Source organism: Musa acuminata, chromosome BXJ1-4 (genome assembly GCF_036884655.1).
Source record: "Musa acuminata AAA Group cultivar baxijiao chromosome BXJ1-4, Cavendish_Baxijiao_AAA, whole genome shotgun sequence".
NCBI classification, from domain to species: Eukaryota; Viridiplantae; Streptophyta; class Magnoliopsida; order Zingiberales; family Musaceae; genus Musa; species Musa acuminata.
The window spans coordinates 32,759,664-32,782,727 of NC_088330.1; the positions used below are offsets into that span (position 1 = coordinate 32,759,664).

The window sequence follows — 23,064 nt, forward strand, 5'->3', positions numbered from 1 at the left end:
TAATCTAAGATGGATACATTCTCTGCCCTCAAATTCAAGTGAAACACAAGAACTTTTACCCTCGACCAATCCAACTTCTTTTACTCTTCAAAATAGAATAATTATATCACCTTGGATTGATCATCAAAATTGACCATTTCAATAGTATATACACTCATTGGTAAAATAAAGGAATTAGTAGAGTCCAACAACTGTAAATATTGCCCACTTATTGTGCTCACCAATTCATGCCCATCCATTACAGTCGCTTCCTTATTAACTCGATGCACATGGATTTCCAAGGAACTTATCAAACAAGTATTAATATCTTGTAAACTCATGGGAAGAAAGAGATGGTGGCATGGGCGTTGGATGCCCAGCAACGGGATTTCAATACACTTATTGCTCGAGTTTACTAGAATCTGGACGTGCCAAAAGCCGAAGCAAAATTGGCAGTAGTAAATCAAGGTATATAACCATACTCTCAACAAATTTCACCAAAATTTGGATGACCACAGGCTGTAAGAAATAAAATTTCCTCATCTAAAACAGGTCAAATCCAACCTCTGGAGTGGATAAAATGACTAATGAACAAAGCAGATCACCGCATGTTTCCCTCTCGCAGAACATCAATCATGTCATATATTCTCTGTTCAGCCTTGGACCGGACCTGCATCAGTGTAATGAGTATAATGTAACACACACTTGATTCAGATGGGGGGTGCAATATCAAGAAAAGGAAAAAGAAAGTAGATCAGACCTTCTTGAAAAGGAAAACAGCAGCATCAACACTTCCCTCGGCATAGATTGAGCGGCCACAGACATTATGCTGGAACTCAAAAGAAACCCTGCTCCAGAAATCGATGTATCATTTCATGCCAAATGAAGTTGGAGAAGTAATGAGTTACAGTGTGAAGGATTACGTCTCATCAGGTGATGTGAGATGGTACAAATGAAATGCATGACCAGAGAGGTGCTCTTCTGGGACACCCACCATCTCAAGTTGCTTCTTAGGGTCTCTGATCTGCTTAATCTGTTCAACATAAAGCATGTTTGATACAGGTCAACTAGATACATTGATTTGCTGTCACGTGATGAAAATAGTTGACTGCAAATCTTCATGAATCATTTCCATAAATCTTGGAAAGAGATGGTTGAAAACATTTTTGTCCACAAGTTGAAGTGCTAAAAGGTTGGACTTTTCAACAAAGATAAAAAGTACATTCAAGATTAGTGCTCAAATACAGAAGCAAAGCTTAATTTTGAGTTGGAACCAGCAGCTAGGTGCCTTTACCAAAGCTCGAGTAAACATGGTATCAATTACTAGATTAATGCTTCTCCACCTACTAACTAAAAGAGTCATCTATAACTCACCTGTTTCATATCAAATGAGACACCAAGCTTCTGAAAGCATGAAATGACAGCTTTTGCTGTGCCAGAAGTATCCAGTTTGCTTGCTTGATGCGACTCCATCACCTGTAGAAACGCTAGTTTTAAGAAACTTTGTTAAGGTTCTAGCACAATGACTTCTGCATCATATCTTGATAAAATTCACAAGTAATTCAGAATCACAAAATGTCATGAACTGGTTTAAACTCTCAACATTATTTCCACTGGAGCTCTCAAAAATTAACTGACAAAATCATAAATATCTGCAATCTGTAGCCATATTTGCCATCACCTTTACCATGGTTGAATGATTGCAATCCATAGTGCTAATAGCAATTCCAGAAACATGAAAGATATACATATTGAAATACAGTAGTTTCTTTGTATTGATCAATATTCTGAGACAAAGAAAGTGTTATCAATATTCATCTTCAATGAAAATCCAATTATTGAATAATATAACAACAATAAGAGAAAAATATTTTATCACCAAGCTTCCACTTTTTAGTAACTTCTTCACTGCATAGTGGATATTACTGGAAGCAAGAGCAAAAGCAGTTTGGCGGATGTGAGACAAGGACCGGAGACCATGATTTAATGAAATGAAGTGTTTTATCGTTGTCAAGGAACATGCCACTATTCTTTTCTCATTTGTAATAATCTAGAATTCACCATTGGGTTATGATTAAGAATTTCCACAAGCATGGCTTCTATTGTTTTGACAAGAATGGGTCAATTACCATTACCAAAGATAGCAATCATCAACATGACGGTCAACCTTCTTAATGGGAAGTGGATGAAAAAAGAAAATTCTTAGTTCGCTACTTTGCATGTTGCATTCATCTGCTACTGAACAATCTTTGTTGATGCACTGCATTGTATTCTTCTCTTTAACCATCTTACAACTAGGATAAAAGTCTGTCATAACTTTCTTGCAAGTTTCCCAGTTAGAACGATAAAGTAGAATAACCAATTAGTCATAATTATTTTGTTAATAAATTTCTTAAATCTTCCAAGTTAAACAAAGAATCCTTTTTTTAATCTCAGTTCATTTTTACTTCTTAAGAACTGAAGTGTGACAATTTTCATATACCTCCAATTTATAGCCTGAAAATGCTCCAGGAAACTGATCAGCCATGATCTCCATCGCTGCAATAAATGCTACAACCTAATAAAAGAAAGATGATTTGCATGAGTTAACTACATTTAGGATTTTATATAACACCACATATCTCTTGGTTTGACTAATTTAGTGAGGCACCTGTTTCCCCATTTGTGGAGAGATTACTGCATAGACATTTGCATCCTGGACAGTCTTATACAACATGTGCCTATCCCCACCGGTTGTCCCCATTACAAACGGCAAACCAAGTTTGCAGTAAAGTTCAGCATTACCTGCATTATCAAGGAACGGATTTATTAACACAAAAATCACTCCACTAACTCATAAAGGGAACCATCATGCAAATCATGAAACGAGAACCATAAAGAAGATTTTCAAGTGAAAAAATTAGTATTGTCAATCACATTGTATCCAATATCAAGCATGTTTCTAACACTGAACAATATTTTACTTGCATCACTCCAAATGCCGATGTAATAACACATACATAGTGAAGCTTAAGACTATGAGCTTCAGTGCTGTAAAGGGGAAAGGTGTTATTAAATTCATTGTTTCCTGTATGTTCCTTTAGCTGCCTGTAAAAGTGTGTAACAACTAAAGAAGGAACAAGACTACAAAAACGAAAAAAGTATGAAATATATACCATTCACAGCATCAGGAACTGTATAATCCACCACGACAACATTGGGGAACTCATGGGAGACAGAAGAAAGAACACTTTCTCTTTCAGATGGACCATGGATCTGAATCTCTGTATTGCCTACTTTTAAAGTTCTACCAGGCTTTTCTAAACTACTGAATGACACAGGAACTAACTGAAGGCCAGCAGAAAGTGCTGTTTCAGCAACTGCTTTCCCCATTTTTCCAGTGCATCCATTCACCTGCACAAAAACAACATACAAGAAAAAGCCTCTTAATCACCAGAACTAGGCATTTTCATTCATAGTATACATGATTTCTTGGGCCAATGCTTATGCCTAAAATTCAAAAGTAACTAGCATCTGTCAAAATAGACCAAAATTCATGATTCATTTGCACACATCAATTAGACGATTAAGCAGACTAGCAAACTAGCACGTACGTGATCTTTGTTCGAAGACTAAAATTTGAAAATAACAAATATTTTGGAGGAATTCCATTGTAGATACCTCTCAATGAAGCAAGTCCAACATAGTTATTGGATATGGAAGAGAGGAAAAATGTCCTGGAGAAAAAAAGTCCTAAGGATTTTGTTTAGGCCATATTATATGGGTCTACTGACATGGCACCTAACAAGTTGACCCTGTAAACATATAGGAGAGCCAACAATGGAATACTCTGGCAACCTCAGGTATGACACAGGGTTTAATTTTATTGCAACCTTACCATTCCATTATTATTTTTTAATTGCATGGTGTCATACCACTATAGTTCAAAAATTATAGTTTTACAGACAAGGGTCTCGATAAAAACATACCAGCATATCACAAGACTTTGCAAAAGGGTCTATACAGATCAAACACAATAAATTCCTAGTAATGTGTGTTCAACATACCTTTGGATTACAAGGAGCCCAATGACAACACCATGCTGACATGATATAAGATAGTTGACACAAACCTATACATCAAGCATGTGCTATCCTAGCTATAGTTAGTTTGCTGAAACAAGTTGCACTCAACCTATACGCTTGTCTTGAAACCTATAATATTTTCATGCAACAGAAACAACATGAACCAAAGAATTCATTCTAAGGAATCAGCATTCTAACATCTAATGAAGCATGATGACTACAAAAATGCTTGCCACATCTCTGTCATACATTCTAGATTTTCAATGTGCCATGTACTTTTAAAAAAAAAAGGAATGCATACATATCTCATCCATGTTCATGCATGTTAAGGTACAGTATATTATGTAGGACATGTATCATTTACTTAAGCACATGAACATGTTGAATATTTGCAATATGCAATATTTGGTCAAACTTAGATTACAGATGAAGATAAGCATTATACATGGGGTTCCCTACAAGATTTCGTTTCTTCTAGGCTGCATAAGGATATTGAAATCTACGAGTATAGAAACAAGTAATACGCGAAAAAAATTGGAATTGAAATGATGACTCCATTCATACAACACTCTAAAGCATCCATCTAGTCCCAACTAATCAGTAATGCAAAACTCCTTATGCAAAAATTAAATTACAAGTGATAGCGATGCAAAATTTTCAATCCAAAAGTTAACTGAAACAAACACTGAATGATAACCTCACAAACTATCAGAACATTCAGTGTCAAAAAAAAAAAATTGTCCCTAAATTAGTTCTGAAGGCACTGGCAAATCGTATGATACAAAACCAAACCGTGTTCCTTTGCTAGAATTGACCCATCATGCAGAAAATCCCCACTTTTGCTTAACTACACCGCAATAGCTCCAAAAGCTATCGCCTTTAAAACCCTAAACCCCAAACCCCGCGACGGGGACTGACGAACAAGAAAAAAAGCTGTCCACATACCAGTATGGGAAAACAAAGGTTCGGAGCCGAGACATCGGCCGGTTTTTGCGGCGACTCGCTCATGAGGGCACCGACGACAACGGAAGAGCGACGCCGCGGGCTCCTCGGAGCCAAGAACAAGCGGTGGGGCGGGCGGTTTGCAAGAGGAGATACGGCAGCCTGGGGTAGCAACGAAAACATCTCCAGGGAGTCCGTCCGCCACGAAGGAGGTTCTGGCCCGAGCGGCTTCTACCGAGAGATGGAGCGTGTCGGCCCCCAAGATCGGGCATACAAAAACCGGCCACTTCCGGAGGCAGAAGACATGCGATTTGGGCTTAGGTTTCGGTCGGGCAGCCCAACATTGGACAAATCAAGGGCCCGAATTGTTTGTGTCCGGTAAAACTCTGGTGCGTTCAAATCAATTTCTTGATCGATGATATTGATATCTTAATATGCACAACAAATGTTCTGATAGTTTATTAGGCTTAATATGCCACATCACAACAATTGTATTGATATCTTTATATGCACAACATCAATATGATACCCCTTCCACCATTACAGAGAAATCTATAGAGTAACACAAATATAAACAAATACAAGGTGATAGATACCCCTTCCACCATTACAGAGAAATCTATATAAACAAAGACAAGGTTGCTTCTTCACCGCCATTCATAACTGCTATCGCAAAATTGTACAAGCAAAACGCATTGACGAAGGTTGAGAACACCACTCGCTCCGCTGCCAGCGATTCGACGAAGGCTGCGACCTGGGCTCTCTCACTTGACCTGTGCTTTCCCTACAACCTTTGAGGTCCTGGATGAAGAGATTGCCACTTGACTTGTGCTTTTCTTTAGACCTGGCATTGCAAAACGAGTAACGTTGTTTGAGAACACATTGTTGTTGATCTCTCTCTGCTGCGTCATTATGGGATGGAAATAGTTAGAGCAATCCAGAGGCGAAGGCTACTTACTTGGGGACTTCAACATGTCTCTTGATCTTGTTCGGGACGCTGGCACTTGGGCGGTCCTCGAAGACGTTGCCTTCGCCGCCACTCGCGTCGGAGTTTTAGGCCTGCGTTTACGATGTATTGTGTATCCTTTAAAGTAAATGGAGGTTAAGAGAAGGATAATTCTGTAGAACTCACGCTTTGGTGGTTTCTGATGATTTGGCTTGTTCCGGGAAGAGATTATACTCGACGAGGCTGCCGATCGAACCATCGGTTTCGGTTCCCATGGAGAGGCCACCATCCGATATGTCACTCAATCGTTCCTCGGAGTCTGCGTCACCGAAGCCCAAGAGCTCAGGGTCCGCAGAACTCTGCTCTGCTGCTTCTCCACTGAGCTTTGGATGGCTGTGCTCCTTCTGCTGCCTTCTGTCATCTGCGGACTGGTGAGAACCAGATTCAGAAACCTCGCCACTGTGCTCTGACCAGTTCTCATGATCTGCACCCACCTTATTAGCAGCCATTGCCCTTCCTACAGATGACATCCGTTCTTGACCTACCACTGAATTCGTGGAGGATGAATGCTTCAGTGGGCTGTTACTATGTTTTGATCTGATGTCTTTCGTCTGTTGGAGCTGTTCAATCTCCTCATCTTTCCTTGCAATAGTATCTTTAAGTGATGCCACCTACAATTTCAACGACAGTAACAAACGAATCTTAGCATGCAAAACCTGTTTGGATTTGATCTCAGAAGCATGCTACGAACAGGATCATCGACCGCAAATACGAATAATACTGTAAGAAAGAACCTGTTCCATCAAATCTCTGATATCTTTCCCTTCCTTTTGACTCTTTGCAGCACCCAGCTCCACCCCGGAAACCCTCTCAGCAAACTTTAAGGTACTCAGACTCTCGGAGAAAGACCCTGTATCGGGATTTATCTGTACAAACATCAGTGTCTTGGCGTGTCCACCTGCATTGCCAGGAGATGGAATTCCACTAAATGAAGCTCATGCTGAAGTGACTGACACAAACAAGCAATTGCTATCTGTAAACCATCACGAAGAAAGCAGATCTTTACCCAAAGAACTTTGCAGTACTTGAGTTAGTTTGCTGTTTCTGTACGGCACATGAGCGGTCTTTTGCGACAGAGCAAATATGACATCTCCGAGAGCCGACAGAGATTTGTTGATGTGTTGCGCTTCCTTGAGCCTATCTCCGGTCACCTCGGAACGGTCAACTCTCTCACTTCCAGCAAGATCTACCAGATGAAGAGAGCCTCGCAAGGTGGTTCCAGTTTTCAGATCCGTTCCTCGAACATGAACTGTCAGAATGCTGTAATAGGAAGCTTCTGTGTAAGAGCAGATGCAGCAATAAGGGACAGCATGTTTGCATGCAAAAGATATGAGATCGGAACCTGTGCGACCGGCTACTTCTTTCATTGAGAGTAGTGGCACTCACAGCCCTGTTTCCATGTCCTATCTGCATCAGGTCCAGCACATCAGAAGTAGCTTTGACAGGAAGCATACTCGCATCGGGGACGGCAAGCCCATTTGGCTGGGATGTAGTCAGAACTCCAAGCGTGCGCAAGTTAGAGGGCAAACAGTACCGGCAATCTCATGAACAAGATGATATGTCGTGCAATTTTGATTCTATAGAAAGAAAGAAAGAAAGAACAGGAAAAGAACCGTGCAGGAAAGGATATTTCTTCTGTGAGCTGCCATGTCCGAGCAGATCACGCACTTGCTCATTGTATATTTCAACCATCTGAACACCCACTTCATACAGATATGTGTCTCTCCTACTTAGAGATATCTGAAAGAGGTCGTTCAGAGCTCGATAATTGACACCCCATTCCTTCTCGGTTGCTGATTCCGGTCCAGTCTGAGCAAGACTTTCTCATCAGCAAAGTATGAAGATGAAATATGGATTGTCGAAAGACAAAGCAAGCTCACCATGGTGTAGGTTTTTCCTGATCCAGTCTGACCATATGCAAAAATGCATACATTATAGCCATCAAGAACTGATCGAACTAAAGGCCGAGTGTCCAAGAAGACTTGCTCTGTTTACAGTACATCGAAAGAAAAGTCATGATTGGAACTGCAGGTTTCATGATCAATGCATCAAATCAAACCGCACATAGAGATTAGAACCTTGAGTGGCGGTTGAACCGAAGACCTTGTTGAACTTGAACATTCGCTGTCCATCTTTTCCGGGCTTGGAGGGATTCACAACAAGAAGCTCACCGTTCTCACCAATGTAATCTATGGTGGACTGTTTTCTATTCTCCCCAGGAAGGAATGGCCTTATCCGACAGTAAACTCTAATATTTCCTGTACACACACACACAGAACTAGTGATCTGAGCCACAACGTAATCCAGTAACAAAGCCACCATATTGCACGAAGAGCTTAAAACCTTTTAGCTCCTGGACCTCGTTGTACAATCTCCTGTTTTCTCCAAGGACGGCATGGTAGTTCTCTACTGCGTCAGTCAGTACCTTCAGCTGTTGCCCTGCACACACCATGTCAGGATTCATGTTGGGATGTAAATCATCGTCAGAATGTAGCATCTGTGGTACCATTCTTACCAAAGCTGTTCAATTCTTCGAACCATCTCTTTTGTGAAACCTTCACTTCTTTCTTGATGGAGTTGGAAGACGACCTCAATTCCTAAAAGACATCAACACAGAGTTCCGAGTATCATATGGAGGACAACCTAAGATATGGTTAAGCATCGGAGTACCTGCACCGACTGCATTTGTAGATCTACGAAGCTTTGGAAAACATGTTCCTTTTGGTTCCAGTTCTGAAAATTGGATTCTGAATCTGTCTCTAGCTCCTGTATTCTCCCCTGCGATTCGGCCAAAACGGATTCGGCATCCTTTAGCTTCTCCTCCAATTCGATTTGGTATTCCTTTGCCTTTGTATCCATTTGCTGAAACTGATCTCCGTACGTCCTTTTTACGGTTTCCAACTCTTGCTTAAGCTCTGAAATTATCTTGTCACTCTTTTCCTTCTCCTTGGCCAGCTTTTCAATTTGGTATTCCTTTGTTTGTGTATCCATCTGCTGAAACTGATCTTCGTACGTCCTTTTTATGGTTTCCAACTCTTGGGTAAGATCTGAAATTATCTTGTCACTCTTTTCCTTCTCCTTGGCCAGCTTTTCAATTTGGTATTCCTTTGTTTTTGTATCCATCTGCTGAAACTGATCTTCGTACGTCCTTTTTATGGTTTCCAACTCTTGGGTAAGATCTGAAATTATCTTGTCACTCTTTTCCTTCTCCTTGGCCAGCTTTTCAATTTGGTATTCCTTTGTTTTTGTATCCATCTGCTGAAACTGATCTTCGTACGTCCTTTTTATGGTTTCCAACTCTTGGGTAAGATCTGAAATTATCTTGTCACTCTTTTCCTTCTCCTTCGTCAGCTTAACCATGTCTTCTTCACCAACTTTGCTTCTCTCTTCGATCTTGTGCTTCTCTGTCTGCAGATGGACAATGACCAAACTTGAACAGGTAAAAAGAGTTGTAATTGCTGTTCATGAAGCAATTACCATCACGTAGGTTAGTTCATCATCGATATACAATTACTATCATTGTTCTTTTCTGGAATTGAAACTTGTAGAGATGGCAAGCAAAAGAACAGTCTCTATGAATTAAGCAGTGACAGATGAGAAGCAGACCTTAAGCACCTGAAGCTGGTTCATAACTATCTGAAACAGAAAGGAGGGCAAGAATCATTTCACCATGGCATTGCAGGGACAAGTATGGATTGCAAATCCACAGGAGATGATCACTGCACCTATTGAGACTACCTGTGTTTCATCAGGTGTACCATTGGCTAGCGTTTCAAGCACTCTAATCCTCGACTGGTACTTCTCCTCGCGCGCTTTTATGAGATTGTTTTGCTATGAACAGGTGAGGAATTCATAAATAACATGTTTAGGAAGCAGAATAAATGCGGACTCATCTCGACTCACATTTCGTATGTGCTCTGCCTGAGTTGAAATACGCCGTTCGATCTCTTGCACAACTTTTCTCAGCAAGCATGCTACTCGCTGGGAGATGAGCACAAGGAAATCAAAGGTCGGGACAAAATATTGTGTTCTACTTCTCCATATAGGATATCAGCAGCCAGAAAAGATCGATATCACTTGTAAAAGAACACACTGGCACATTATATGTATTTGGCACACAGGAAATGCTCTCATAGAGAGTTACATACCTGAGGTATTTCTCCATTTTTCCTCTCGATACTTTCCTCGAGAATTCCGTTTACAACGCTTAGAAGAGACTGAGTGGGGGCATTCTACGGACAAGACATTCCAATGTGAAGAACCAGAAAATGATAATGAGAAATAAAGAAAGTAAAAGTGACATGGTTAATGAATTAGAGTAATTACATCTAAACTGTTTGATTTCATCATCTCCGAGATCTTAGCCGCAGGAAGATCATAATAACGCCCTTGTTTTAGCTGGAAAACCTCATGGAATTTATGCCCAACATGATGAGTTGGGGGAGTTGATGGCTCTAGAGGAAATGAAAGGTGAGTTTACAGTAAAATTGCACAACTCAAGGACAATATGCTAGCAAGTAATATCATGACCTATGAACATGATGAATGTTCTCAGATTCTTTTAGCAGAGAAAAGAATCAGAAATGCTATGCCTCTTAAGAATATAGCAGTTCTATAATGCAGCATCACTTGTATCATGCTGATTTCAGATGAATGCTACATGATCAAATGTTTTTGTTCCAATTAAATAAGGCTCCAACTTTACTTGGTTGAAGAAAATTTGGTAGCATGGGACTTATCAGTAAGAGCTTCTACCATCATAACATTGATTCTTTGAGACAAGCTTCTACTGCTTGGATAACATGACACAACTTTTGCCAGGTTGATCCTTTACCATAATGGCTTCTTTAATTGCATCATTGCAATGACATGGATAAACAATAATGTTAAGCTAAAGGAAGAACACAAGAAGGATACATGTATGGATTTTTTAAGTTCCTACCACTAGATACCCTCACCAGTGCTCTACTGAGATCATCATCAATTTGAAACCATCTGAACTATTTTTCTACCAGAATATAAATGGCATTTACATCTAACCTCTCACATTGTAACATGATAGTAAGCTCAACATGTTTGATTCCAAATGAGCATATCCAGCTTTTCCATAGACTTGATGATCACAAAGATAATATACGAAAGTACATCTATGAACAATGAAGATTGAGTTCTGCATATGAACAAGAATCGCAGCAAAAGGGAGTAAGCAGAAGCATTTCAAACAATGTCCCAAACAGAGGCCTCTGAGACAATGTTAACAGTTCTACTGTTTAGAACACAGCTTGATTCTTACCCTTCATTAGGGGAGTGAATTAGTCTTGGAAAAATTACTCACACAAAGAAGACGCAGATCAAAATTCAAGTTTGTCTCAAACTGTGCTACATCAAATCAGGATATCTTCCTTCATTGGTTTCACGTAGCTGAAGAATCAAAACAATTGACATACCAGACATGATGGGACTTCGCAGGCGGCGTTGTAACCTCGAGTCATGAAAGCTGTGTCTTCTCTCCTCTCCAAAGATAGCAGAACTTTGCCCGTTTAAGGTGGTATCCCCTCTTAGAGCGTCAATCCTGCTCTCCAGAGATTTCCACCTTACTATTCTTGCCTCACCTACGCTCCTCGCCGGAGAGTTCAGATCCCTGTTTTCTCCGGTGTCGGACGTGAGGTGATCCTTAAGAGACCAAAGGCAGTACACTACTGCAGACGCTGGTCCCTGGTTCCAGAATGATGCAGTCCACGTTTAGTTCATCAGCTGAAGAGTAACAGTGATGCTAGTCGCCTAGAACATGTGATTCTCTACCTGTTCTAAGTCTGAAACCTTGAAACTGGGCAGTCCCGCCTGTTCAACAGCAGCAATAAATTTCCTTATGTTTTCTGAACGGTTCTCCGTCCTGATCTGCAACCATAGTTCACGCTAAGACCAAAGGAGAATCCTACATTACGATCAAACGTCAGAGATGTTGAGGTCTGAACCTCCCCCGAGTAGTCTGGGTTAAACCTCTTGAGGATGCCACACAAGAGAGCTCCGTCGAGCAACCGCGCTCTGAGTTCCTCCTCCAACGCGTCGACCGGTATGTCAAGGCCGGGGAACAAACTGTTGAGCCACTCGATCACTTCTGACCGCCTCTTAGCTGAACGCATCCCAAAGTTACAGGGGGAGAACAAAGAGGGAAACGTCGTGAACCAAAGTGCAGCATATGCTCACCCATATCGGCGTCCGTGTCCGGGCCGGTCATTCCTTGGCATGCCCCGTCTTCGCCTCGGCAACTCGCGCGCGCATCGCCAATCGGCAATTTGAGCAATGCCCCGAGCTTCATCGGGGAGCAACCATCCGATGCGTCCGCCGGAAAGAATAGGTGAGCATTGAGATCGAATTGCAGGGAGAAAGGGATGACATCGCTCGCGGGACTTCTTGAAGCCGCGAAAACCTCCGAGCTTTAAGGCGAGCACGTCCTTTCTTTACTAAATTCTCATCCATTGTCCCCTTTGAAGAAGGAAATCGATTGCTATTCATGGCTTCTTCTTCCTCACTTGGTGCCTTCTTTTTTTCTTCGCCTCTACTCGACGCCTGCCGTTCCTGCCAACAGCAGAACAAAACGAAATCCACCATGTTGGCACTCTCCACAGCCTGTGGATGACCTGCACGTCGTTGACTCACGGAAGAACGTCTCCTTCCGAAATTTCCGGCGGCGCCTCTGCTACCCTATTAATTCAATTTATTATTTCGAATAACAATATTATATTTCTAAATACGACTCTCACCGTAAGCAATACAAATACGTGCTTATCACATTTCGTATATGTGCGTCCATCTCCGATGGATTGATCGGTGCATCTCCTTTGGGAAGGAATCGATCTTTTCTAGGATCGAATGCTGGCTGACTAACTGAGGACTTGGACTCCACGAATCTTTCTCAAAGAGAAATAGCCAAAGTGCTTGCAAACAAAGTACTTAGCACATGAAAAACCATGCTGCAGATTCTGGGCATGCTTTGTATGCTCAAAACACAAGTGGATGTTCTTCTTCCCAGCCGAAGAAACAAGACGGCGAAACGGAGCAGTGCGCAAGAAGCCTACAATTACAATCCATCTGCAGGATTAGATTCAAAGCTTGCATTAATTTAAACTGATACGATTTACTACAATATTTTTATTTTGCTATCAATTACACCGTCAATATTTTCTGTACAGAACTTATGGAGGACAGCTAAAGTCCTCGAGCCAAATAGCCCACGAAAGACACGTGCAGACTATACAATTTAATAGCAAGAATTGAAATATTATGTTGACTCGATAGAGATCGGACACTTTTGACTTATCTTATCGCTATTCCAAAAAGCCGGGCGTTGAAGATTTGATTCGCGTGAAAAAGTAAGAAGGCTTTTATCGTGACAGAAGACGTAAACATGGTACAATACCGGTCACTCGTGTCACACAAGCCGCGTGTCCGGTTCTTGTATTCATACCGTAAGACCTTTTATTAGTAACAGTGTTATCCAGTCGGTCAAATCTGATTCGACGATCTGTGTGTGCTGCTGGAACTAACATCGACCGTCTTCCTGGACGATCTACCGTAAGTGGTAACGCCACTAAGGTAATCGAGATCGTCGTAATCCGTGGGAAATATTAATGTGCCTGTTTGAACAGTGAAGACGCAATAGAAATAGAAATCACGAGGGTCAACTAACGTGTGTGTGTGTGTGGGAGTTTCAAAGCGGCGTCCTGTGTTGAACGTGGACTATCGACTTCCCACGGCCAAGGCGGCTTTTGCTTCTTCCGTGTCATGCGTTGTCATATCCACATCGGAAACCGGAGAGCCGACAAGTTTCTATTGGTGCGTCGCACCTGACCACGCCGTCGAGGCAGCCGCGCGAATCAGTCAACACCCTCACTGTCTTGTGAACGAAACACGCCTGCGCACGGGTTAATCACCGTTCCATGGGCAGCCGAGAAGCAGAGGAGAGAAAAACCGTACTCTGAGGGCTCTCTCCTGACGAAAGATTTGGACCCACATCATCCTTCTCGTGTCCAGAACTCCTCTCTATAAATTGCCCGCCGCGCCACCTGCTGCAGAAGTACCCCCACCCAAACTCCCAACTCTTTTCGAAGGGTGTGTGCGGAGGTCTCACCCTTTTGCGGCGTCAAAATGGCCAGATTCTCAGTCATTCTCTCATCCCTTTTCTTATCCTTTGCAGGTGATTCGGTTTTCTTTGGCTTTAATTTGTGGATTTCTGGATCTGTTTCTCTGTTATTTATACTGTATTTCCAACATGTTTTTGTCTCTGTTTTCAGGAGGGATGGCCGCAACGTTCACGCTGACGAACAACTGCGAGTACCCCGTGTGGCCTGGCATGCTCTCGAGCGCCGGCACGCCTGCGCTGTCCACGACGGGTTTCCAGCTGCAGACGGGCGAGTCTCGCAGCCTGGACGCGCCGACCACGTGGTCGGGGCGTTTCTGGGGCCGCACCCTCTGTGCCACCGACTCCAGCGGCAGGTTCAGCTGCGCCACCGGCGACTGCGGGTCCGGTGGGGTGGAGTGCTCCGGAAGCGGCGCGGCACCCCCGGCCACCCTGGCGGAGTTCACGCTCGACGGCAGCGGTGGGATGGACTTCTACGACGTGAGCCTCGTGGACGGCTACAACCTCCCGATGCTGGTGGTGCCGCAGGGAGGCTCCGGCGGGAGCTGCAGCTCGACGGGGTGCCTGGTGGACCTCAACGGGCTGTGCCCGTCGGACCTTAAGGTGATGCTGTCGACCTCCGACGGGGGGAGCGAGAGCGTGGCGTGCAAGAGCGCGTGCGAGGCGTTCGGGTCGCCCCAGTTCTGCTGCAGCGGTGACTACGGCAACCCTAACACGTGCAAGCCATCGTCGTACTCGCAGTTCTTCAAGAACGCCTGTCCCAAGGCCTACAGCTACGCCTACGACGACGCCACCTCCACCTTTACCTGCGCCTCCGCTAATTACCTCATCACTTTCTGCCCCAGCACCACAAGGTAAACCTAATTCTTCTTCTTCTTCCTTCTATGTTCTTCGGGATAGAGCGTGCAACCCGCAAAGAACTATTGTATAGGCTGTCAAGAGTGGCACCAGGTAGCTTGAGAGCCACTGTATGACCTCAATCTTGTGGCCATGGATGTCAAAAAGGAGAGTTAGGCGAACGCGGCAAGCGTGGCTTTTTGGCTGTGCAAGCGATGCACGCACGCTGTTAGCGTGCAGAAAACTGCACCACAGTGTGTCTCTGGTCCTGCCGACTGCCCCAACTTCAAGTCCCAGCAAAATCCTAATCAACCTTTTTGGGTTGTGGGGGTTGGGTTGAGGTCGGTCAGACACCACGAGCAATCTTCTTGGCGACAAAACAGAGTAGGACACCTAAGGCCGACGGTCGGGGGGGGTGGTGGGGGCAACAACACTGGACCTTCTCCTTCTTTCATCTGTCCTTTTCTCGGCAGCTGCCCTCCATAGTCTTTATTATTTCATGTCCGATGAATCAAGTGTTTCAAGCCGATTCTCTTAACGTTACTGATCTTATATGTTTTCTTTTGACAGCCAGAAATCTTCGGACACGAATCCGGCGGCAGCGGGCATTCCGTCGAGTAGCAACAGCACGATGGTCTACATCGGCGGGGAGCAAGCGAGCCACGCCACGGCCACCGTGCCACGCATCGCCGCCGTGCTTCTCGCCTTCTCTTTTGCTCTTCTCGCTATGCATCTTGGCTTGTAAAGCGCTACTACTACTACTACAACTACTACTAAATAGGAGGCAGCAGCGATTGGTGGGTAGTCCGGGACACCACTTGATGTCTCATTCATACGATGGAGACGAAAGATTTCGTCGAGCTGATCACAGGCGAAGCTCAGATTGCCGGGCTCAGAGCCGCCTCCTTCCTGTTTCATCTTTTTCTTCTTCCTCGAATGATGTAGTCTCTCACAGACACGATCTGGCGTGGGTCAACGAAGTCAAGGTCCTGTTCGTCAGGACTGGAGGGCCCACTCACGATAGACCACATCACCCCTGAAATTTTTCAGGGTCACTCCGATCTAGTATTCTTGGTTGCTAGAGTTTACAGTTGTATTAGCTTTCTGCAGGGTTAGGGATTTTGGGGATACGCCTACATTGTTTCACATTGTATTTGATCGACAGAAATCATATGATTTATATCCAAAAGTTAGGTTAGAAACATTTGGTGCAATATATGTACCCTTGGAAGTTTGGACATGAAAGAACAATGGCTGCTCACCAAACTTGCATGACATAATTCTTATTAATTTAATAATCAGATATTACACAAGTGTGTTCTACAGCAACTTAATCCAAACTAACATTACCTACCTACCTAACTGTTCCTTCCTTGATTTGGATACTGAATTTTGATGTATGTTATGTCCTAAAATTACCAAATCAAGGAGTTTATTGGCTATATAGCTTCCATTTAATTATATTTTTTTAATATTTTGTAATTAATTCGGGATTATGGTGTTTAATATTTTGTTTTTGTATCCATAAAAGATCTCTATGATTTTTTTAAAAAATAAATATTAATTTTGACTGATATGATAGAAATTGATCTAATCTATCTCGTTTTCTAAGTTGAGATCTTTTATCTTATTATTACAAAAAAATTATGTCGGGTCCATTTCGACTTATTGGTTGCCTGTAAAAAAATTATTTAAAATTAATTTAATAAATTTAAAATGAATATATATAGCTATATATAGAATTAATTTATAATTATTAAATTAATATTTTCTTAGGGTGTCATATGTATCATATCCCACACTCCACATGTGGCGCTTCGATTAATCGAAAATAATAATTATATCAAATCTAATCGAAAGTAATAATATTAGCTCTCACTAAATCAAACTCGTCGCTTCACCTGACTTGTCATGTTTGTGTTCTTCTCGCCATTAACAACGTCATATTAGTCTTGCCACCATCACCATTATCATCGCATCATCCACCATTTCAAAAGGAGTCACTTGCACCATCCACAATCCTCTATCGTTGCCATGTCTACCTCAGTCCTACCTGCCACAAATCTCCGCAGTTTCCAAGAAGGAGAGTCGGGAGTAATCAACCTCGTCATCCCACCCAATCAATTGCGCTAAGATCGTGTATGTCAACTCGGCCTCCTTCCGATCGGAGTCAGCACCTTGACATGCTCTCACAAGTGGAAGACGAGAAAGTGAAAAGGAGCATGTCGTCAAAAGAAACATAATAAAAAAAATCAAACAAAAAACATATAAAATAAGCTAAGAATTCCAACTTAGGCTCTGATTAGGTCGTCTACGTACCCATCCACCTGAGCTGGTACCATGTCACCACTGGGACCCACGCAATCCAACTTTGGATTCACCGGATCTCTCGTCCGAATGTTTCCTTGCTCGGATTATTCAAAGCTAAACAAGCGTTGAATGCTTGAAATTTAGAAGCAATAAATGTTTTCCCTCGTTCGTCGTCAAATCTGATGGCGAGGAAGCTCAACAACCCTCAATTCTTATTTAGGTGCAGCAGATCATATCTCAATTCGACCAACTTCAGTTTAGATCACTGTTACTTCGTCTAAAAACTCGAAGACATGATCTGTCTTCTTTTGTCACTAGTGATATTGTCACTGCAACTTTATTCACTTTGCATTCTAATAATCATATTATTATCAGTAATGTTGATTCATGTCTGAGAAAACCTGAGACGAAGAGGTCCAAAAACATGTAACACGAAGCATAAAAGAATCTGCACTGTCTTCTTCACGAGCACCAATTGACTACTGTCTCCATCCTTCTTAAAGTCTGTGTCGTCATTTTGCCCTTATCACTGACACATCTAAACATGTAGATGAAAGAAATGTCAAGAACAATTGGGTGCATCGATCTAATTTCTCAAGGCTTCTGCCAATCGTTTCGTGTGACAAGATTACGTGTTTGGATCGTTCACTTCATCTCAATCAACGTTCATCTCTGACTTGGAGGAAACAAACTTGTGGATTACGTGAAAGCGGAAGCTTTGGTTAGAGATAGTTTACTGTGATCTCGATTACAATAGTCTTGTTATTCGAAGCTCAAGCTATGTTAGCATTAGGGAGAGTAGTGTAAGTATCAAAACGATCGATACTATTTATGTAAAATATTTTAATATTAACATATAAAATTAAATAATAATAAATCTATTTTAAGATATATATTTCGAAGTTGTTCAAAAAAATTTTATTTGATTTATGTGGCGGTAGTGACCGAAGCCATCGCAAACAATATCGTTACTGCAATTGCTGCACACGATGGTGTTGCGCAACAATCACAGTCATCACACGCATGCTTGTCATAAGAATGTTATAATCTACAACACTTTCACTACATATATAATTGTTGCCCGTGATTGAGCTGGTGACCGTCGAAGGTTGTCGACCTCAACAATACTATTGTCGACAATAAGCTGTCGATAGTAGTCTATCAATCAAACACGAAAAACCTTATATCAACCATAAACAAGTGATATGATGAACGGGATATAAAAGAAAATCAACAATATAAATGAATTGTTAATGCATCGTAAATAACCAAACAACACCTTTTCACCAGCGAAAAGTGCTAACAAATATATCTAAAATATTTGATTTTATAAAAATAGTTTTGATACTAATTATAAGCATAAAAACCATCCTTATGCTAATGCGAAAAACTTTAATTTTAAAATCTAAAATCAAATAATAATATATCTATTTAGCGATATATATCTTTTAATGTTATTCAGAAATTTCTTATCCGATAGATAGACATATCGTTGTTAGATCCGAAAGCTACGACGATGTTGATATAAAAGGATAACTAGATTCGTCTTCTCCTCTTTTCTAATATTTCATATGATCAATATAAGTATGAATTAAAGATAAAAGGAAGATATTTCACATGACTAAGAAAAGACGAGAGAAGATATATAATCTCCTAATAATATCATATATTTAAATATTAATATTGAGTCCATAGGAGATTTTATATTTTTATAGACGAGAGTAAAGGATATAAAATAATTTCTTATACTTTTAGAAAAAAATCTCCTCTATAAAATTATCTTATAAATTTTTTTATAATAATTAATTTTTTTTATTGATCAATAATTTTAATCAAAATCTAATCATATCTATAATATATTTTAGTACTACATACCCTAACAAATAAAATTTACGCTTTGTACTACACTCAACCTCCCTTATGACAGATCCTAGAAATTGTGCATTGACAACGCAGGGACGCTTTCTTCTTCTTCTTCTTCTTCTTGGTGGTTCCAATGTCTGTGAGACATTATCCACCAAGAAAATAAAGAGGAAACACAAGGCCAAACCACGCAAAAGAAGCGAGACAGCGAGGAAGATGGGTTTCTTAGTAGGATCATCGTGTATGGCGCACTGTGGACGGTGACATTTAGCCTTCGCCTAAAAGCCAATCCAACTCGAAGGAAACCTTACTGAGGAGATCTGGACTCCTATTTCGACGCCATTGTGTGGGCTTGGGCTGCGTTTTAGTCCGGCCCATCACGGCCCGACTTAGCACATTAAAGGAGTGCAATACTGCACGGTCTCAGAACTTAAAGAAAAGGAAAAATGTTATCCTTTGCCCGTCACAGTCGGTTTATGGTTAAGTACACGGTTGGCATCACTCCTCATGGGAGTAAAAGCCCCGTCACCAAACCACTCACCACGTGACATCGTTTGAACTAACACCAACGATCTCTGCTATAAAGTGGCCTACTCAACCCAGCATTAGATTTCCCTCTTCTCCCTCCCAAATCTTCCTCCTGGCAGTGCATGGGAGCTGTTGCCGTTGCTGCTGCTTTCTCTTCTCCTTCATCATTCCTCCTCCCTCACTGCTGTCTACCGCCAGTCCAAGGAACCCTGCTGCCTCCTTTGTTTCGCTGATGGAACCTCCTTTAGCTGCCATTCCTCTGCTGCTGACTGTTTACCGACTGTTCTTGCTGTTTCTTGGAGGTACTAACGATGAGCGCGTTCTTTTGTGGTTGTTGTTGAGTTGCCTGCGTTCTGTTCGTCGAAATGAAAGATTGTTGTGTGTGTGTGTGTTGTGCAGTGGAGGGGAGTGTGTTCACGTTCGTCAACAAGTGCGGGGAAACGGTTTGGCCGGGGATCTTGTCCAACGCCGGCAGCCCGCAGCTGGAGTCCACCGGATTTGAGCTCCCCGTCGCGTCGTCTCGCTCCTTCCAGGCCCCCGCCGGATGGTCCGGCCGGTTCTGGGCGCGGACCGGCTGCTCCGCTTCTGCCGTCGGCGGCGGCGGCGCCGCCTGGTCCTGTGCCACCGGCGACTGCGGGTCCGGTCAGGTGGAGTGCAACGGCGCGGGCGCGGCCCCGCCCGCGACGCTCGCGGAGTTCACCCTCGCGCCATCGTCGGCGGGGCGGGACTTCTACGACGTCAGCCTGGTGGACGGCTACAACCTGCCGATGGTGGTGGCGGCGAGCGCGGGGGCGTGCGCGGCCACGGGGTGCGTCGTGGACCTGAACCGGATGTGCCCCGCGGAGCTGCGAGCCGCGGAGGGGGAGGCGTGCCGGAGCGCCTGCGAGGCGTTCGGGACGCCGGAGTACTGCTGCAGCGGGGCGTTCGCCAGTCCGGCGACGTGCCAGCCGTCGGCGTACTCGCAGATGTTCAAGGCGGCGTGCCCCAAGTCGTACAGCTACGCGTTCGACGATCCCACCAGCACCTTCACCTGCGCCGGCGGAGCTGACTACACCATCACATTCTGCCCAGAGTCAGCACCAAGGTACCACCCCAAACTCCCATTTTGCATGACGGCAACAACATGGGAAAGTTCATGCCCACAACCTGTTTGTGATTATTCCAGTTTCTTGTACTCGAACCACTTTCGCACTGTCACGAGAGAACTGATCGATTTCTTCCGTTGCTCCACCGAAAAACGACGCACAGCAGTCAGAAAGCATCGACAGACTCCTACAGTAGTCCAACTCCATACACAACTGCGACATCGACGCCTACAGCAACCGGCGGGCTGATGCTGGAAGACGACTCCTGGCTTGCAAGCATGGCGACCGGCGACGCAAACACCGCGAGGAGGGCCGTCCCTTTCCTGCACCAAGCCTTATTCATTGTAGCCACCGCAATGGCCTGTACACTACTTGTGCGATAGCACAACGTGAATGCTTGATTCGATTCCACGCCCCCTCCATGTCTCGTGTCTCGCTTTCTTTAAAGCCAAATTTGAAACGAGAAAGCAAAAGCAGATTCGGATTGGATTCCCGGCACGAACTGTCACCGATTAAAGCTACCGTCGCGCTTCTCGAGAACAGAGGATTGACCACTTCGAGGAAGCTGCATCATATATTATTGCGAGCCGGGCAACCATGTGATGATGTGGGGTACGTTGAAATGGGTATGATGAAGAGAGGCAAGTTGTGGAATCCTTCGAGGGAGTGAAGGAGAAGTCATTCCTTCGAGCTAATCCAAGAACATGTCTCGTACTCTCTGTGTTGTCTGTAGCTTTGATTTAGTGACACATTTCCTGCTTTTCGGAAGCTTAGAATTGGGAGAACTCTCCTAACGTAGTTTTACATGATTCGATATCTTCTGGATTCAGTTCTTTCCGAAAAAAATAAAAAAACAAATGTGGAAGAAGATCTCATTATGTTCGGACAATCATATTTTCACTCAAAACACTTTTTCTTATAGAGGACAGGTTGTTCTTCTTTCTCTACATCGTGTGGCTTTATGACACGATGCCTTGCACTCTCGTATGGACGACACTTTTCGTATAGCAGAGGATTCCTTATCCTCTCCATCAACCCATTGGAGAATTGCCTGTGAAGAATCGTCATCATGTAAAGTACCAGCCACCATTTCGGATTACATTTTGTTGCTTCAAGAACCGGTTGTCTTTGGATTCCTTCATCATTCGCATCAGCAGATTAGTCCGGTAGTGCTGCTGGAATCTAACCTAGTGATAATGTAGATTAGCAGACCACCATCCCATAGAGACACGTTCTCAAGGAGGAGTTTCTTCATCGTCTCGGTTTGTGCAAGCCACCATACATAAACCATGCGACCATAATTTAGAGACTCAAAAGGAAGCTTCGCTCGTTGTCTGTCCACTACTTGTCTTCGCATGGCTTCCACTATCTCGATCCTTTTGAGAGCTTCGATGTTGAGACGTCTTCCTCTCTGCTGCTGCAAGTTTTAGACAGCCGACATGAGCTTTCGGCTAGTTGAGATGGTCCTATCATCTCTGTGGTTGCTGTTTCCTCTCAGGAACCCACTGCTAATTATGTGGGGCTTTCTTGTTTCCTGGCCACGAAGTATGGCAATGTCGGGACTACCAAAACACTGCATTTGGGAACATTGTCGTCCACGAAGGCATGAGTTGAGCACCACAAAAGATGGAAATCAGAAGGATGCTTATGCACGTCCGTTTTCTTTTTTTGCTTTATCTCATCAATGACACGCCATTCCTTGCATCCAGATGTTGCTGCCATGCTTGGAATTAAGGAAAGCTACGAGAGGTACCTGTCCCAACAGCAGCACCTTTGTTTAGAGACGACAATGTCGTCAGATCATCTGGTTAGAGACGACAATGTCCAAACCGACCAAGGACTTGGGATGCATCGAAGGGACGTGATGTTCCAACCTCGCTGGTTCTTCCATTCTAATGCATCAAACAGTGAGACGAACCATAGCAACGGTTAGGGATCAGCTTAAACTAATTCCTAACAGGGGGTCACGGAAAGGTTCTACCACATGCTCAGTAAGCTCCGCGACGCTTAGAACGTACATATAGTGGTCGCATGCAGTGCTGAATGCAACATCGACGTCGACGGTACCCGGCTTAAGGTTCTTAACGTCAAGCCCACCTGTGCTTTCATGTGTAATTCACGTGCTGCAGCGGCCTTGGGGATGCTTCCGGTGACCCAAAACATTTCATCGAGCAGATAGATGAAGCGCGAAAGTGGTCGGGGTTGGAAGCAGAGGCTAAGGCCGCATGGGAATGTGCTAACATATCCATGTAATATGAAACTGCTTAGCATACTCTAGTGGAGAAGTCTCTATTTGCAACGAAACGAACT

At 43.2% G+C, this 23,064-nt stretch overlaps 4 protein-coding genes across 7 annotated transcripts; 2 read left to right on the top strand and 2 right to left on the bottom strand.

Annotated features, from left to right (window-relative positions):
* Nucleotides 1-333: 333 nt before the first annotated feature.
* LOC135653693 (probable 4-hydroxy-tetrahydrodipicolinate reductase 2, chloroplastic) lies at nucleotides 334-5,263 on the bottom strand. Its single transcript, XM_065175469.1, has 8 exons — nucleotides 4,989-5,263; nucleotides 3,135-3,372; nucleotides 2,630-2,763; nucleotides 2,462-2,536; nucleotides 1,354-1,455; nucleotides 903-1,012; nucleotides 740-827; nucleotides 334-649 (listed from the first exon to the last, which is right to left on the bottom strand). The coding sequence occupies exons 1-8, from the start codon at nucleotides 5,166-5,168 to the stop codon at nucleotides 581-583; spliced, it is 996 nt and encodes a 331-aa protein (XP_065031541.1). The 5' UTR covers nucleotides 5,169-5,263; the 3' UTR covers nucleotides 334-580.
* A 196-nt stretch (nucleotides 5,264-5,459) lies between these two features.
* Nucleotides 5,460-12,662, bottom strand: LOC103977930 (kinesin-like protein KIN-14P). 2 transcript variants are annotated; one of them, XM_065175471.1, is made up of 22 exons: nucleotides 12,199-12,662; nucleotides 11,967-12,124; nucleotides 11,794-11,889; nucleotides 11,439-11,706; nucleotides 10,318-10,445; nucleotides 10,140-10,223; nucleotides 9,895-9,972; nucleotides 9,730-9,822; nucleotides 9,598-9,627; nucleotides 8,662-9,399; nucleotides 8,507-8,588; nucleotides 8,335-8,430; nucleotides 8,070-8,249; nucleotides 7,872-7,978; nucleotides 7,622-7,800; nucleotides 7,334-7,498; nucleotides 6,998-7,251; nucleotides 6,726-6,889; nucleotides 6,426-6,602; nucleotides 6,118-6,359; nucleotides 5,944-6,044; nucleotides 5,460-5,829 (listed from the first exon to the last, which is right to left on the bottom strand). In XM_065175471.1, exons 1-22 carry the CDS (start codon nucleotides 12,308-12,310, stop codon nucleotides 5,750-5,752), a joined length of 3,612 nt encoding a protein of 1,203 aa, XP_065031543.1. In that variant the 5' UTR covers nucleotides 12,311-12,662; the 3' UTR covers nucleotides 5,460-5,749. The 2 variants fall into 2 exon arrangements, with proteins under 2 accessions (XP_065031543.1, XP_065031542.1); XM_065175470.1 differs by having other exon boundaries at nucleotides 6,118-6,602.
* A 1,371-nt stretch (nucleotides 12,663-14,033) lies between these two features.
* LOC135653734 (thaumatin-like protein 1b) lies at nucleotides 14,034-16,219 on the top strand. The gene is made up of 3 exons (XM_065175472.1): nucleotides 14,034-14,188; nucleotides 14,286-14,985; nucleotides 15,539-16,219. Exons 1-3 carry the CDS (start codon nucleotides 14,140-14,142, stop codon nucleotides 15,711-15,713), a joined length of 924 nt encoding a protein of 307 aa, XP_065031544.1. The 5' UTR covers nucleotides 14,034-14,139; the 3' UTR covers nucleotides 15,714-16,219.
* A 3,462-nt stretch (nucleotides 16,220-19,681) lies between these two features.
* Nucleotides 19,682-21,176, top strand: LOC135586033 (thaumatin-like protein 1). Of its 3 annotated transcripts, none has more exons than XM_065175475.1 (3): nucleotides 19,682-19,971; nucleotides 20,069-20,753; nucleotides 20,835-21,176. In XM_065175475.1, the coding sequence occupies exons 1-3, from the start codon at nucleotides 19,902-19,904 to the stop codon at nucleotides 21,001-21,003; spliced, it is 924 nt and encodes a 307-aa protein (XP_065031547.1). In that variant the 5' UTR covers nucleotides 19,682-19,901; the 3' UTR covers nucleotides 21,004-21,176. The 3 variants fall into 3 exon arrangements, with proteins under 3 accessions (XP_065031547.1, XP_065031545.1, XP_065031546.1); XM_065175473.1 differs by having other exon boundaries at nucleotides 20,918-21,176; XM_065175474.1 differs by having other exon boundaries at nucleotides 19,683-19,971; nucleotides 20,921-21,176.
* The last annotated feature ends 1,888 nt before the right edge of the window (nucleotides 21,177-23,064 follow it).